This window comes from Gymnoscopelus braueri (genome assembly GCF_963280865.1).
Source record: "Gymnoscopelus braueri genome assembly, chromosome: 10".
Taxonomy (NCBI): Eukaryota; Metazoa; Chordata; class Actinopteri; order Myctophiformes; family Myctophidae; genus Gymnoscopelus; species Gymnoscopelus braueri.
Window position 1 is genome coordinate 44,088,573 of NC_137611.1, and position 15,651 is coordinate 44,104,223.

At 40.1% G+C, this 15,651-nt stretch overlaps 1 protein-coding gene across 1 annotated transcript; it reads left to right on the top strand.

Annotated features, from left to right (window-relative positions):
* Positions 1 to 588: 588 nt before the first annotated feature.
* On the top strand, positions 589 to 10,577 carry saga (S-antigen; retina and pineal gland (arrestin) a; the record flags this gene model as incomplete). The annotated part of the gene is made up of 12 exons (XM_080439920.1): positions 589 to 666; positions 1,212 to 1,272; positions 3,212 to 3,256; positions 3,946 to 4,145; positions 4,804 to 4,863; positions 5,079 to 5,146; positions 5,292 to 5,409; positions 5,964 to 6,048; positions 7,867 to 7,939; positions 8,751 to 8,888; positions 10,222 to 10,299; positions 10,553 to 10,577. Exons 1-12 carry the CDS (start codon positions 625 to 627, stop codon positions 10,575 to 10,577), a joined length of 993 nt encoding a protein of 330 aa, XP_080296046.1. The 5' UTR covers positions 589 to 624.
* Between the last annotated feature and the right edge of the window lie 5,074 nt (positions 10,578 to 15,651).

Sequence of the window (15,651 nt, forward strand, 5' to 3'; positions counted from 1 at the left end):
AGTAGGCTCCTACTTTCACCAACGTTTTGCTGACTTATAGACCGACAATGTCTCCAGTAGGCTCGGCAGTGTATTCATGGCGTCCCCCGAAACACCTCCCTCTGCATCTGTCCAGCTGGCATATTTGGCAGACCAGCTGGGGTCGTTCCTTTTCAGCCCCCCTGGCCATACAGGGCTAACGCCGCTCATAGGCATCGAGGAACCCCTAATGACTTTCTAAGAAGACGAGGTAGGAATCCGAACCGCAGGCACCAGCTTTTCAGCTTGCCGGGCAGCAGCATGGATTTGTCAATGACCTCCAGACCTTTAATGAGTTTGTGCCCGAGTCTGATCATTTCAGCTTTGAGTCATACCATCTACCCAGGCTTTTGAACGGCTTTTCTGTCATCGTTTGGGATAGGTTCTTGATCGATGAAGAACTTTGTTCCATCGGTGATGGAACAAAGTTTGACTTATAGAGATGCTGACATTTTATGTGTATATTACAATGTATTGAGTGTATATTGCGATGCGATGACACTGTTAGAATGTGTATCTGTAACTCTCTTTGTGTCTGTGTCTGTGTCTATCTCCCTCTCATCTTCTCTTACCCAGATATAACTGACACAAACCTCTCTCATCACCATGAGTGTGAGTGTTTTCAAGAAGATGGCCAAGGACAAGTCTGTGAGTCTGGTCATAAATAAATAAAATACTTATGTAATCTACTGGGCCCCTATCCTTGATGGGTCCTGGAACAGAGAAACCCACTGTTGTCCCCCGAAATGTTACAACCTTTATGTCTCCCAGTATGTTACAACTGTTCTGTCCTCAGTTTCTGTCCCTTAGACTCTGTCCCTCAGTCTGTTACACTGGTTGTGCACCTGATGACCTGATCACAACACACGGGCAGCATTAAGCCCGGAGTAAAGCATTAGGACTGCATTATGTCAGATTACATGACAGTCATAAGACTCTATAGCGTAAGAGTGTCTTCATCGCACATGCTTTTGTGTGTGTGTGTGTGTGTGTGTGTGTGTGTGTGTGTGTGTGTGTGTGTGTGTGTGTGTGTGTGTGTGTGTGTGTGTGTGTGTGTGTGTGTGTGTGTGTGTGTGTGTGTGTGTGTGTGTGTGTGTGTGTGTGTGTGTGTGTGTGTGTGTGTGTGTGTGTGTGTGTGTGTGTGTGTGTGTGTGTGTGTGTGTGTGTGTTGAGCTGTTGTTTTTATCTTTCAGGTTGGGGTCTACATGGGGGGGAGAGACTTTGTCGACCATGTGACGTCTGTGGACCCAGTGGGTGAGGACATAATAACACAAATAAATGAAAAATACATACAACATAATTGTTGTTGTTGAACAATATATCCTCTTACAAAATGAGTATGTTTCGGCCCACATCCGATGGAGACAGAGATAAGACACAGACCACATAGACCACACAGGTAACACAACAGAAGGCGATCAGCATGCAGATTGATTGCGGCGATAACAGTCAATCAATAACAATCATCACAAGGGAGATAAGGGAGAGAGGGAAGTATTTGAAGTTTTAATAGACGCTCCAAAAATAGAGCATGGGCAAAGGGCAGTAATTCAACTTGGGGCGGCAGTGGCTCAGGGGTAGAGTGGCCGGTAAAGCGGCCGGATGGTAACCGTGAAGTTCCCAGTTCAATCCCAGGCTCCCCCAGAGTTATTATCGAAGTGTCCTTGAGCAAGACGCTGAACCCCTAATTGCTCCCGATGAGCAGGTTGGTGCCTTGCATGGTTTCCTCCGCCATCGGTGTATGAATGTGTGTGTGAATGGGTGAATGTAATGCACAATCTATGTGAAGCGCTTTGGATAAAAAGCGCTATATAAATGTACCATTTATCAACATGGTGCCAGGTGAAGGAATAGGCTATGGTTAATTTAGTAAAACCATTTCTCGGATGATCATAAACGGTGTTGTACGGCAAAATTAGCCCATCTAAAAGCTCACATTGTAGCGCATCGCAACGTGTTATAACCTTGTAGACCTACTACAAAATGTTTACCTATAATGACGTACACACATTTTCAGCGCTAGGGTTTAAGTGAGTCATGTGATTTCATATATAGGCTACTGTGGTTTCCACCGCTACATCCCGGTACCACCATAAGTTATTACATTTTCTCCAAACACAGATGTTATCAAATGTAACTAACCATCATAAATGACACAGAGTCATATACAGTACCTGACAGCATCGCCGGACTTGTTTTTTAAAGACGGGGTGCCGTGATTTTCAGTGATTCCCCCCCCCCCCCCCAAAACATAATCATCAGGAATTATGGTTATAGTAGGAGGAATATTTTTTTTTCAAAAAAGTGTACAGAAATTGTTAAAATTATGTTTTTATGTGGACACGCCTCCAGTTCATTAAGTATACCTGGTTCTCACCTTAGCACCTCCTCCACCACCTTAGCACCACCCACCTGTCCTAGTCCCTCCTCCTCCTCATGCCCACACCTGTTGTGTTATGATAATGAGGGGGAGGGTATGTTTTTACTATATCACCAAAGCGCTGTTTTTCTATTGGCACGTTTGACTCTCAAGGTTTCAGCCTCCAGGTAGACACTCAAAATAGTCAGAGAAGACATAAAACACCATAAAAACACCACCAGGGGGCTTAAAGGGGAAATCCACCCATTTTCAATATTTAACTATGTCATTAATATAGCATAAAGGAGTTGTGTGGAAATAAGAAAAAATTTAAAATAAAATTAACATTGCAAAAAAATTTAACATTGCAAAAAAATTAACATTGCAAATTACACTGTGATGACTCATCATGGTGTAATTTGCAATGTTAATTTTTTTGCAATGTTAAATTTTTTTGCAATGTTAATTTTTTTTTTAATTTTTTCTTATTTCCACACAACTCCTTTATGCTATATTAATGACATAGTTAAATATTGAAAATGGGTGGATTTCCCCTTTAATGAGGTTCTATCAACCTCATAGACACATGAAAAACAGAAAAAGTGCAAAACCATGGCACCACCTCTTTACATTTTTGGAACACAGTTCTTATATGACACGATGCTAAGAAGACCATATGGTACTTTGTTACTCTATACTAATTTGGGGGTCCTTGATATGAAAAAGTTTGACAACCATTGCTTTAATGGAGCAAGAGCTGTGCTTCTTCCTATTTCTCTGTTTCTATTTTCCTCATGAGTGAGAGCTTTGACATGTACCTCTCCTCACCACCAGATGGTGTTGTCCTGATTGACACTGAAGCCCTGAAGGGAAGAAAAGGTCAGTAGGTCACGAACGCAACTCAAAATGTTGAAGAAACAAAAGATAGCTATACCGTGTTGTCTTTTCATTTCGATACTCTAAAAAAGCAAGATTGTTAATAGTACAAGTACTACAGTCAAAAGTTAAATGCTAAAATGAGACAATGAGCCCCAGGGGCTTGTTTGCATTGTACTCAATTCATCAGTAAGACATACAATACAATACAATATGAATCAGTAAAAGCTCAGTAGCAGCAAAAGGGTTACATAAAAAGGAGGGGTGGTACCATCAAGGTGTTCAAAGGTGGCCTGCTATAAGCCCAATTGCATTTTACAAAAAGGGAGTTGATAATTATCTTTTATGGCTTTTGGTAAGGCATTCCAAGTGGTGGGGGCAGCATGGTACAATGCATTTTCCACCATGTTAAATCCACATATTGTGGGAAGTCTGGGAACGAGGTCAGATGAGCTCCCTCTGGTGTTATGCCCATGGGCATAAAACTGTGCGTCGGGACCCATTTGTGGGTCACGGACTACAAGCTTGTAGATCTGCTATTTTCACTAATTTGGGTCCCGGGGAAAACGTTCTGTTTTGGGTCTCGAGCTAAAAGTTTAGGAACCACTGCTCTAGAGAAGTATTGACAGGTATCTCTGGGCAGCATCATGTGAGTAGCACTGATCCTCTTGTGTCTCTGTGCTGCCACCTAGCGTTTGTCAGGATTTCCTGCACTTTCAAGTACGGCAGGGACAATGAGGACGTGATGGGCATCGCCTTCAAGAGGGAGCTGTACCTGTCCACCCGCCAGGTGTACCCGCCACTGCAGGACAAAGACCAGGGCATCCACACCAGCATGCAGACCAGGCTGATCAACAAGCTGGGAGACAAAGCCTACCCCTTCTTCTTTGAGGTGAGAGCCCAGTGGCCTCACATGGACCATCCATGTACCTCCATATCTTATCTATAAATTCCTGAAATGTGCGTGCGTGCATGCATATAACTGTCTCTACCATGTATGACCAAATATGGGGATGACTGACTTCATGGTATACTTAGCCTGTTAAAGTCATTAAAAATGGTAATGAATTAAGGAATACTAGTGTTGTCAGGCCAGTCTATGGACTGGCCTGACAACACTAGTATGCCTTAATTCACTACCATTTTTCTATTTGATTATTTCCTTATTTGTAATTAATGATTGCTTTTATGTTTATGTCTCTTTTTGACAGTAATCATTCTCTTTTTCACCAGCGAAAATACTATTTCAATGGTGTCTGAATCTATTAATGTGTATTTTACAGAGCGGTTTGCAGACCTACTATATACTGATGTATCTAACATAATATTGATAGCTAAAGATTATGCAGGGAGGCCATGATTAGACTTTTGTCTTTTTACATTTGTATCTGTTCTTGTGCTGTTTGTAACACACTTGTAAAGGTGACACATGTGTACCAGGCCAGCACACACATACAGTACACATGTTGTACTTACACATACACATACAGTAAAACACAAGTATTGTAATCATTGACTGAATATAAGGCATGTTTTCTTTGTCATTTCAGTTCCCTGACAACCTGCCTTGCTCAGTGGGTCTCCAGCCTGGACCAAATGATGTCGGCAAGGTAAGACTCTTCTGGCTGAAGAATCAATCTTTCAACCTTTTAGTTGTACCATATGAGCAAATATATTGTTGCTGTCAGGAAGAAACCTCATATCTCCTTATTTCTCCTATATATATATATATATATATATATATATATATATATATATATATATATATATATATATATATATATATATATATATATATATATATAAATATGTCATGTGTCTGCAGCAATGTTGTGTGGAGTTTGAGATCAAAGCTTTCGCTGCTGATGACCAAAATGAAAAAGTACGCAAACGGTGAGTAAGATATATCTGCTCTATATATAAATTCAGTGTTACTAGTATTAGTTTGATGTCAACATAAAGGTTGCCGCAAGTTGGTGGATGGATGACACCGTGACACCATTTTAAAGAGCTTCATATTCCTGTTTCTGTCTGTCAGGAGCACAGTGAGACTTATCATCCGGAAGGTCCAATATGCCCCGGAGGATGAGGGTCCGGCGCCCTCTGGCGAGACCACCAAGGCCACCGTGAACCTTCAGGCCAGCCTGGACAAGCAGGTAGGATATCCTGCCATGTCAGTGACTCAGTACAGCATTGGGCGTAGGCATATAACTTCGGTGAAGCCAGGATTTGACATACGTAAGGCTTTGGGTTGGATGCCAGTCTCTCAAGACAATCCCAGACAATCTCTTATCTCTAAGTAAAAGTAGCAATACCAGAATATAAAATTACTCTGTTACAAGTTACAGGTCTGTGTTCAAAATGATACTAAAGTACAAATGTGTTGGCATCAAAACATACTTAAAGTACCAAAAGTAAAAGTACTACATTTTTTGAAAATAGCAGATCTGCAAACTCACAACGCGCCGCGATGCGACGCGTTGTGAGCTTGTAGAAAATTGGAAATACTCCAGTAAAGTTAAAAAAAAACAAAAAATTGTACTTAAGTACAGTACTTGAGCAAATGTACTTACCGGTAGCTACTTTACACCACTGCATACTACAGTGTAAAGTAGGCTTAAACACATTAACGTGGTTAACATGTCATTATAGGTGAACAGGGTTTAAGTGGTTAAGTCGAAGAACATAAAACTCCCCTGCCTTTTTCCAGACCTACTACCATGGGGAGACCATCACTGTGCACGTGAACATCAAAAACGACTCCAGCAAGACCGTGAAGAACATCATATTAACTGGTGAGGACACAGTTCTTCAGTTACTCTGCTACTACACTGGTAATATGGCATTACTCTGGTTCTATAGTAGTGCCCTTGGCACTGCTGGTTTTCCATCCTACCCAGGACCCTAATTTCATTATGCATACTAATACCCCAATTAATCTCACACACACTTTCACACACGTGATGGTGTGGGTAAGTATGAAGTCATGAATGTAATATTGAAACATTTTGAGTGTTCGATTAATACGAACGACTAAAGTAGTTTTGAATGTAATTGCGGATCATTTTTGAGTGTTCATTCAATATGAACTTTGTAACTGTGAACAACTTAAACCAACATGTATAAAGGATAGGCATAAGCTATGAGCTTCAGCCTATATGCCTTTTCGATCAAACAGTATGAAATATTGAATTACAGTGTGTTATATTTTGTGTATCTGACTGTTGATGTGGATCGAAATAAACAAACTAAACTAAACTAAACTGAAAATAATTCAGATTACACGGATTCAAGTTCTCAGTCGCCACGAATCACGACTGATTTCAATCATTTGGATTCCACAGAAGCCAGCATGTCTTCTATGAAAGCATGTCGCACACCGAAAATAGCCAATCTACAAGCTCACAACACGTTGCAGCGCGACATGTTGTGAGCTTGTAGATCGGCTATTAGTTATTTTAAGATTAAAGGGCATTTGAAGTGGTCAAACTAGCAGTGGAACAAAGAGTGTTTGAAGAGTGTTTGAATTGGTCAAAGTAGCAATAGAATATAATATTCAGAAACATCTTCCATAAAACCCTAATGGTCTCTGATATTTCATAAAAGCAAACGTTAAAGCCTCAATCTGTGATTTCTTCAACTGGTTCGCTGCATGTCGGACCGCAAGAAAATAGGTTTAGGACGATAATAAACTAAATGTTTCAGTCATGAGATTTTATTTTGCCTCATTCCATGAGTTTATGGCGGTAATTGGATTCTACAAGTTAACATGCATATAGTATGTATAGTAGCAGTATGTTTTGGAAATAAATTCAGTAAATTAATTGTAAATGTAGCTGTCTAATGAGAGGTAAATTATACCTGAGATGGCAGATGAATGCAATTAGCCCCATATTAACCATATACAGCACTTTGTTGACCGCGGTCTGCCAGGGCTCTATGCAAGGCCCCCTCCTCCTAGCCTGTCTACAATCTCACAACGCAAATGTGAATGTTCCCCCCCTGTATAGGGACGCTAGCAGTGATGGAAAGAGTACTTCAGTAAAAGTATCAATACTGCAATGTAGAAACACTCTGTTACAAGTAAAAGTCTGGTAATCAAATATTACTTGAGCAAAAGTACAAAAGTATTGGCATCAAAATATACTTATAAGTACCAAAAGTAAAAGTTCTCATTATGCAGAATGTCCCATTTCCCCAAATATTTTGAAATTATCTGCAAGCTCACTAGGCGTCAAATTGCGACGTGTTGTGAGCTTGTAGATCGGCTATTTTCAAATGGCCGAAATGTATATAGGGTAGTGGTTAATGTATGTTTTGTAATAATAATTAAAATCTACAAAGTAACTAGTAGCTAAAGTTTTCAAATAATTGTAGTGGCTATACTGTAGTAGAGTAAAAAAAAACTCCAAATTGCGCTTAAGCACAGTACTTGAGTAAATGTACTCAGTTACTTTCCACCACTATTAACCAACTGGTAAGATGTACTGTACTACTAGCGTTCCATGAAGGACCAGAGTTCATTTTATAATTTATAAAAATGCATTTGAGCCACTACTGTTCCTCAGACTGACATTTCTGTCCATCTGTCCCCCACCTCCTGTCTCTCCAAGTGGACCAGGTGGCCACCGTGGTCTTGTACTCCAATGACAGCTACGCTACGTGTGTGGCCATCGAGGATACTGGGTATGGTCTTCCACATTTTCATCTCCGCTTTGTACAGTACGATGAGTTGTTTTGGTGACATTACGTATAACGGAGGACCAGATAGTCTACAAACTATTTTGTATAATACAGTTATATCTCTATCTGTAAGTATGGATTAGAGTGAGACCTACAGTATACTGACATTTAAAAAGAGATTTAAGTGTGACCCCCGGGCCCCGAGACTTCAAAAACACATTGTAATAAGACGTTTACTCTTACCCATCAACAAATCGATTAACCACTCAAGAGTTATTTTATACTTTGTCATACAACAGTGTCGCGCAAAATTAGTTTGCACAACACTGTTTTATAATCAATTAAATCGATCAGTTCGATTAACTGTTGCACTCCATACTTCACACTCACTGGTCTTGCTGGGTCCGCAGCAATACACATGGCAATTTTTAAGTCGACCTTATGATCTTATGATCTTATGATCTTATATCGTTGCTGTCGGGCAGAAACCTCTTATCTCCATATTCTAACTTTTGGTATTTTTTCCTAAATTAACACCCTACTTGATCATACTACAGCGTAACACAAAACCATCAAAAGTAACAGATCCACAAGCCCGAAACGCAGCGCGAAGAGCATTTTGAGCTTGTCCATCTGCTACTTTTGCTATTTGAATCCTGAAAAGTAACAGTTTTGGACAGCAACAATATATTTATACATAGATAGATGTAGTGTTTCCCATCGTGAATTCTAAAAATGAGATTCTCATGTTTGAAATGATAATAACATGATAATAAATAGGGTTTCTGATTATGGAGTTTTCCTATTGGTTCAGAGACACGGTGCCTCCAGGAGAGAGCCTGCAGAAGGACTTCACCATCCTTCCCCTATTGGCCTACAACACGGAGAGGCGGGGCATAGCGCTCGATGGACAGCTGAAGCACGAAGACACCAACCTGGCTTCATCCAGCGTGTGAGTGTAATTATGTGTGTGTGTGTGTGTGGGTGTGTGTAGGTGTGTGTGTGTGTGTGTGTGTGTGTGTGTGTGTGTGTGTGTGTGTGTGTGTGTGTGTGTGTGTGTGTGTGTGTGTGTGTGTGTGTGTGGGGGTGTGGGGGTGTGGGGGTGTGTGGGTGGGTGGGTGTGCGTCCTGAAGGAACTATATTTGCTGCTGGAGTCAAATATTTAAAAAATGCGCTCGGAGCGCAGATCTTTCGCCAGGCCGGGTTGCCTACCCAGGTCTATGTCAGAGTATAAGAGTTTGTAGGAGAGATGGTGCAACTTTTGGATGTGCTCTCTACAGAGACCAGTTCCGGACTGGCGGAGATCACAAGATTATTGTCAAAATCTTCAACCATTGTCTCCCAATATTTGAGCTTTTAGTAGAAATGTTGGATGATAAGAAATATTACATTGAGGTCAAACTGTATACCTGTACAATATGATTCCACAACCGAATCATAGCCCTGCTGATATACTCCCTTTTGTGTGATTTTGCTTATGTACTGGTACTGTTAGTTGACTATGTGTGAGCAGTGGTGTAAAGTAACTAAGTATGTTTACTCAAGTACTGTAGGCTACTGAAGTACAATTTTGAGGTATTTTTTACTTTACTGGAGTATTTACTTTTACTTTTACTTCTACTCCACTACATCTCAGAGGCAAATATTGTACTTTTACTCTACAACTCACTACAATTATTTGAAATTTTTAGTTACTAGTTTCTTTGCAGATATACATTATTTCATTATAAAACATACATTAACCACTTTAGTCCTATTTTATACATAGGCAATTTGAAAATAGCAGATCTACAAGCTCACAACGCCTCCCATCACGACGCGTTGTGAGCTTGTAGATTGGCTATTTTCAAACATTTTAGTACTTTTACTTTTGGTACCTTGAGTACATTTTGATACTGGTTTTGTACTTTTACTCAAGTACATTTTTAGTTCCGGACTTTTACTTGTTGTAAAAGAGTACTTCTACATTGCAGTATTGATACTTAAGTAAAACACTTGAGTACTTTTTCCACCACTGTGTGTGAGATGTGTGTGTCTGTCTCTGTATCATGTGTGTCAGTATACTGTGTTACTATGTTAGTTCATGAGGCCGGTGTGCTGTCTCTGTATCATGTGTGTCAGTATACTGTGTTACTATGTTAGTTCACTGTATGTGAGGCCGGTGTGCTGTCTCTGTATCATGTGTGTCAGTATACTGTGTTACTATGTTAGTTCACTGTATGTGAGGCCGGTGTGCTGTCTCTGTATCATGTGTGTCAGTATAATGTATTGTCTGTGTGTTCCAGTATAAAGGAGGGTGTACTGAAGGAAGTGCTGGGATTGATGGTTTCATACAAACTCGCAGTCAAACTTGTTGTGGGCGGGTAAGTTCTCTCTCTCTCTCTGTGTGTGTGTGTGTGTGTGTGTGTGTGTGTGTGTGTGTGTGTGTGTGTGTGTGTGTGTGTGTGTGTGTGTGTGTGTGTGTGTGTGTGTGTGTGTGTGTGTGTGTGTGTGTGTGTGTGTGTGTGTGTGTGTGTGTGTGTGTGTGTGTGTGTGTGTGTGTGTGTGTGTGTGTGTGTGTATTCCACTCTAATCCTAATCCCTCTGTAGCTAACGGTCATCCTAATCTCTTCACAGGCTGATGGGAATGGGAGCCAGGTAGGGCTCATCCATGTCATACATAAATTACATGACTGCATATTGTATTGTTATATTTACATGTTATTATGTGTATATGCATGAGAACCTACATTCTGCTTATATAGTTTCTTTGCATTGCTAATTCACTGTGTGTGAGGGGACCTTTTGACCTTATTCTTCATTCTTCGTTGGTTTGTTCCAGTGAAGTTTGTGTGGAGCTTCCATTTAGATTGATGCACCCAAAGCCAGACGCAGGTACTTGCTTGCTTGATGCTCTCTTTTTGCAGACTAAACACTAATAGACTTTGTCCAGAAATTACATATTTGTAGCTGATTCTATCGGGAAATATGTGTCGACAGCTTTCACCTGGAAGTTACTTCCGCCATGGGTCCCCACAGCAGAAATCTATTAATTTTTTTTGCATTGGGATTGGGATAAATGAAGAAAATAAGCTCTGTAGTAAACACAGTTTCATGACGTTTCTTTTCTTTTTTCTTTTTTTTGATTCAAGCACACAGTTAATAGAAGTAAAACAAAAAGCCACATGACATCTTTTAATGGGCAGTAGCTCAGCAAGTAGAGCTGTCTGAGAAGGTCCCTGGTTCAGTCCTCTGCTTCTCCAGGCTTCATGTTACCTGGTTAAGTGCCCCTGAGCAAGACACTACTGTACCTCTAACTGCTCCCCATACGTGCTCACTCTGAGCAAGCCACTGCCAGTCAATTCAGAAAAGTAATTTCTATTGAGTTTTTATGAAAAATATGTAATGGCTTGCGTTTGGAGGGGAATGATCTAGCGTATAGTCACAGATGGACAGTTCTCTCTCTCTCTCTCTCTCTCTCTCTCTTTCTCTCTCTCTCTCTCTCTCTCTCTCTCTCTCTCTCTTTCTCTCTATCTCTCTCTCTGGTCAAAGTATTAAAGACTTGTATTAACCTCACAAACCATAGCATCCCTATTCTTGGGTGAACGTTTGGTAAAAAAAATGCAGAGCTCACAATGCATTGTCAAGCTATTGCTACTAGAGCTTATAAACAGTGGAACCACCTGGCAAGGGGACCCATGGCTCAAAAGGATGACTCATTTCTGGATTTTAGCAAGGAGGTTAGAAAGAGTACATGCTACGTGCAATGGAGGCGTAGCATGTTCAGTTAAAACATTTCCATTTATGTAGCTCCTGTTATATTGTCCATGTAGGATGCACCCATTTCACAGATTAGACCATTGTGACAATGCTTTCTAACTTCCTTGGCTTTAAGACTACAAACTGTAACAAACTGTTGGATATATCTCTCACACATCTCTCTTTTATCTATGCTGTACCGCCCCCTGCAGTGAAAGAGAGGTAAGACTTAGTCATTCTCACTGTTCATATAATCTACCTGACAGGAACATGTATTTATATACCTGATGGTATTGTTTTAATACCTGAGAGTAATTTATTTATAATATCTAACAGTAATGTACATAGTACTTACCTGGCAGTAATGTATTATTTACCTGACAGGGGCATGTACTATCGTATTTAAATAGAAATAACACTGTCTGTCAGTTATGTAACATAAGAGATTTAAATAGGTTTAAATATGATTAAATCTGACTTAGGCCAAAAAAAAAAAATTACAAAATGGTCTAAATCAGTAAATAATTTGGCTTAAGTCACAAAACGATGTGACTTAGGCCAAAAAAAAGGCCTATTTTGGCCTAAGTCACACTAGGGAGTTAGGCCATTATACTAAAAGGGCAGTGTCACGAGGAGCTGACTTAGGCAAAAATATCATTTTCCTCATAAAATGACTTAGGCCATTAGTTTAGCAAGGTGACGAATGCTGGGTTATTTGTGGGTCCATAAAGGGACATGGAGTATCATGTTCTCAGAATGTCTTGGATTCTGTCCCACAGCTATCTTTAATTCCTTTAGTTTTGACCTGTCATTGTCCTCTTATAACAGGTCACCCTCTATCTATTGTCTAGTTTCTTCAGCATGTATACCTTTTCAAGAGAGAACAAATGGTTTACTTTCTTCCACTCTTTCTCTCTCCATTGTCTTGTATAGATGAATACAATTTTGATCTGGTTTAGATTCTCTTGTATTTCTTCTTTTTTTACAACTGTCTCACTCGCTCGCTGTCCACCTGCCTGTCTCAACGTTCACCTGTCTCTCTCCCTCCGTCAATCTGTCTGTCTGTCTGTCTGTCTGTCTGTCTGTCTGTCTGTCTGTCTGTCTGTCTGTCTGTCTGTCTGTCTGTCTGTCTGTCTGTCTGTCTGTCTGTCTCTATGCATGCGTGCGTGCATGCGTGCATACGTGCATGCGTGCATACGTGCATGCGTCCGTGCTTGCATGCGTGTGTGTGCGTGCGTGCGTGCGTCTGTGCGTGCAGTGAACAGGAGCAAGAGATGGTGTTTGCTGATTTTCAACGCAACACGATGAAGGGAATGAATGCTGCCGAGGAGGAGGAGGGGAACGTGTCCGGGGGTGAAGACATGGCACCCAAAGAGAAGTAAAGGATAAGACGCCTCACGCAACAACACTTTTCGAAGTTTTTCGTTGTTCCTTCACCTTACGTAAATCGCAGAAACAAAACAAATCATTTAAGCCAGGGGTCTTCAACATTTTCAGGCCAAGGACCCCTTGGCTGAGAGGGAGATAAAGCAGGGACCCCCATTATATATTGTATAAACAATGTTTTTTTCCCCATAGATTTCATAGGCAGTTTCATAGACTTGTGTCAGAGCACTGTCATTTTGGATTCATGTTAATGTGTATTTCCAGACATTTAACCATGCACTTAAACAACACTTAGCAAATCTGACCTTTCACTCTGTACTAGTCTACTCTTTTTCCCCCTATACCAAACTCGTTTTTGTTGTGCGCTTGTAGATCTGCTATTTTTGGCTAAAGTTCTCAGAATAGGGATGCTTGGTTGAAGTGGTTAATGTAAAAGTGACACAAAGATTTGGCGGACCCCCTGTAGTAACTCTGAGGACCCCCTAGGGGTCCCGGACCCCCTGTTGAAGACCTCTGATTTAAGCAAACACGTTGTCCTGTTTTTCGTAATTGTAGTCGGACAAAATTTGTAATCTGGGTAAATGTGTAATTTGAGCGAGGCTACAATCTGAGTAAGTATTTAATACAACATAATATGAGTAAAACTGTACTATCTAAGGGTGTAATGTGAGTAAGGTTATAATCTCAACATTGAGAGGTCCTGGCTGGATGTCAGTGTTGAGATGGGTGTTTTTGGGTAATGTCCAGTGGTGGAAAGTAAAGTACATTTACTTAAGTACTGTACTTAAGTACAATTTTGAGGTATTTGTACTTTACTTGAGTATTTCTAATTTCCGATACCTTTACTTCTTCTCCACTACATCTCAGAGGCATGTCATGTCACTTTCCAACAAATAAGTACCTCAACAGTTCACAGTTAAACCAGAGTTCTGCGTGCATGTGGACATACCTAATGACACTTACTGTAGGTGTCCAAATTACCTCAACGTATGCACAAAGAAGTTTGTGCAAGAGTATTTGAGAAGCAACTATTAAGCATGAGAGTTTAAGTGTCTAAGTATTCAATTTAACTAGTGAGGATAGTAATAGGTGATGATGGGGTAGGTTAGTTTAAAAAATAAAATAAAATAATTAAATAAGCATTTCAGTAACTAGAATATCATTAGTCAGTGTTTTATAACATAGGCTCTTAATCAGCAATTTTATAGAGAGAACACCACATGTTTTATAGTGTTCCAGTTACATTTTTGTCTGCTAATTTTGTTGTTTTTGTTTCATCACTTCCAATTTCACTTGTTTATCCTGAATTGTATGCTCTTTAACATGATTGTATTTGATTATTTTTTTGAAATATTGAGAAAGTAATATTTCAAAATGTCTTCCATTTAGATTTTCTAATGTGGTGCATCCTAAATGACATAAAAGACACTTGGTTACACTTGTTATTGAGTAGCAGTGCTGTTGAGATCATTGTAATATTACTGTATGTTGTATGTATTAAAACACACTAGGCTTGCATTGGATTTCAATTTGTTGCTGAAATACTTGTGAATGTGTTTTTGTGTGAATGACATTAAAGACACATTCATCTCTACTGTCTTGGGATGTTATTGTCAATAATGCGTGATGTGCAATTAATATGGGAGATCGTGCTATGAATCCCCAGAACACAAATGACACAGAACCAGTCAAAAGGCAGTTTTAAGGATGAGTTGAAGTGAATTTTTATTTTATAGGCATTCACAAGTTCAGTTTACAAAGCAAAGTATATAAGGGCTGAGGACTCAATGCCTGTTAAACAAATCTATTTGGCCTTCAAGTGCATTTGTGTGTGCATGTCGTACATGTGTGCATGTATGGGTGTGTGCACGCACGCTTGCACAAATACACATGATCGTAGAACTCATTAGCGATCATGCAAGGGACCAACACCCAACCTCTCAGTTCTCAGCTCCGCATGCCTCCATCTTTTGTTTGTCTTTATTTCTACCTTCTGTTTGTCTCTTCATCCGCCTTCCAGGAACTATAAACAGAACCCAAACATCCTGTCCTTCTGAGGCATTTCTGACATAATAAGCTAAGATGCGACAGGGAAATGACATCAAAATCCCTGAGATCCCGTGTATTTCTTCCTGCTCCGTCTCCTTCCCGTATCTCCTCTCCTTCTGTCTGACCACCTTCTCTCATCCTCACGATGACAGTTTAAAGGGCCATTACAACCAAAACATGTCTAAACTTCATTCATACAAGTAGCAACTGGTTTCACTGAGGCTGCCGTTACATCTCCTTTTACAGGGTTGCGTTGCTCAAGCATTCTCTATAATTAGCATATTTTGCATCTTGGGACTGCGATCAACAAAACATTTCACTTTAAACACTCAACATAATGGTCTGTAGTGATTTTAAAGACATTACTGTACATAACACACGTGGAAAGTGACTGTATTGTGCTTGAAGTAAACAGTGACTTTTCTGATTTAATTACATTAACCACCTAATCCATTAACACCGGGAAAGCATCTGTGTCATTTTAGATTTTAGCGTCGGCTAATAAAAAATAACAGATCTACAAGCTCACAGCATGTCACTTT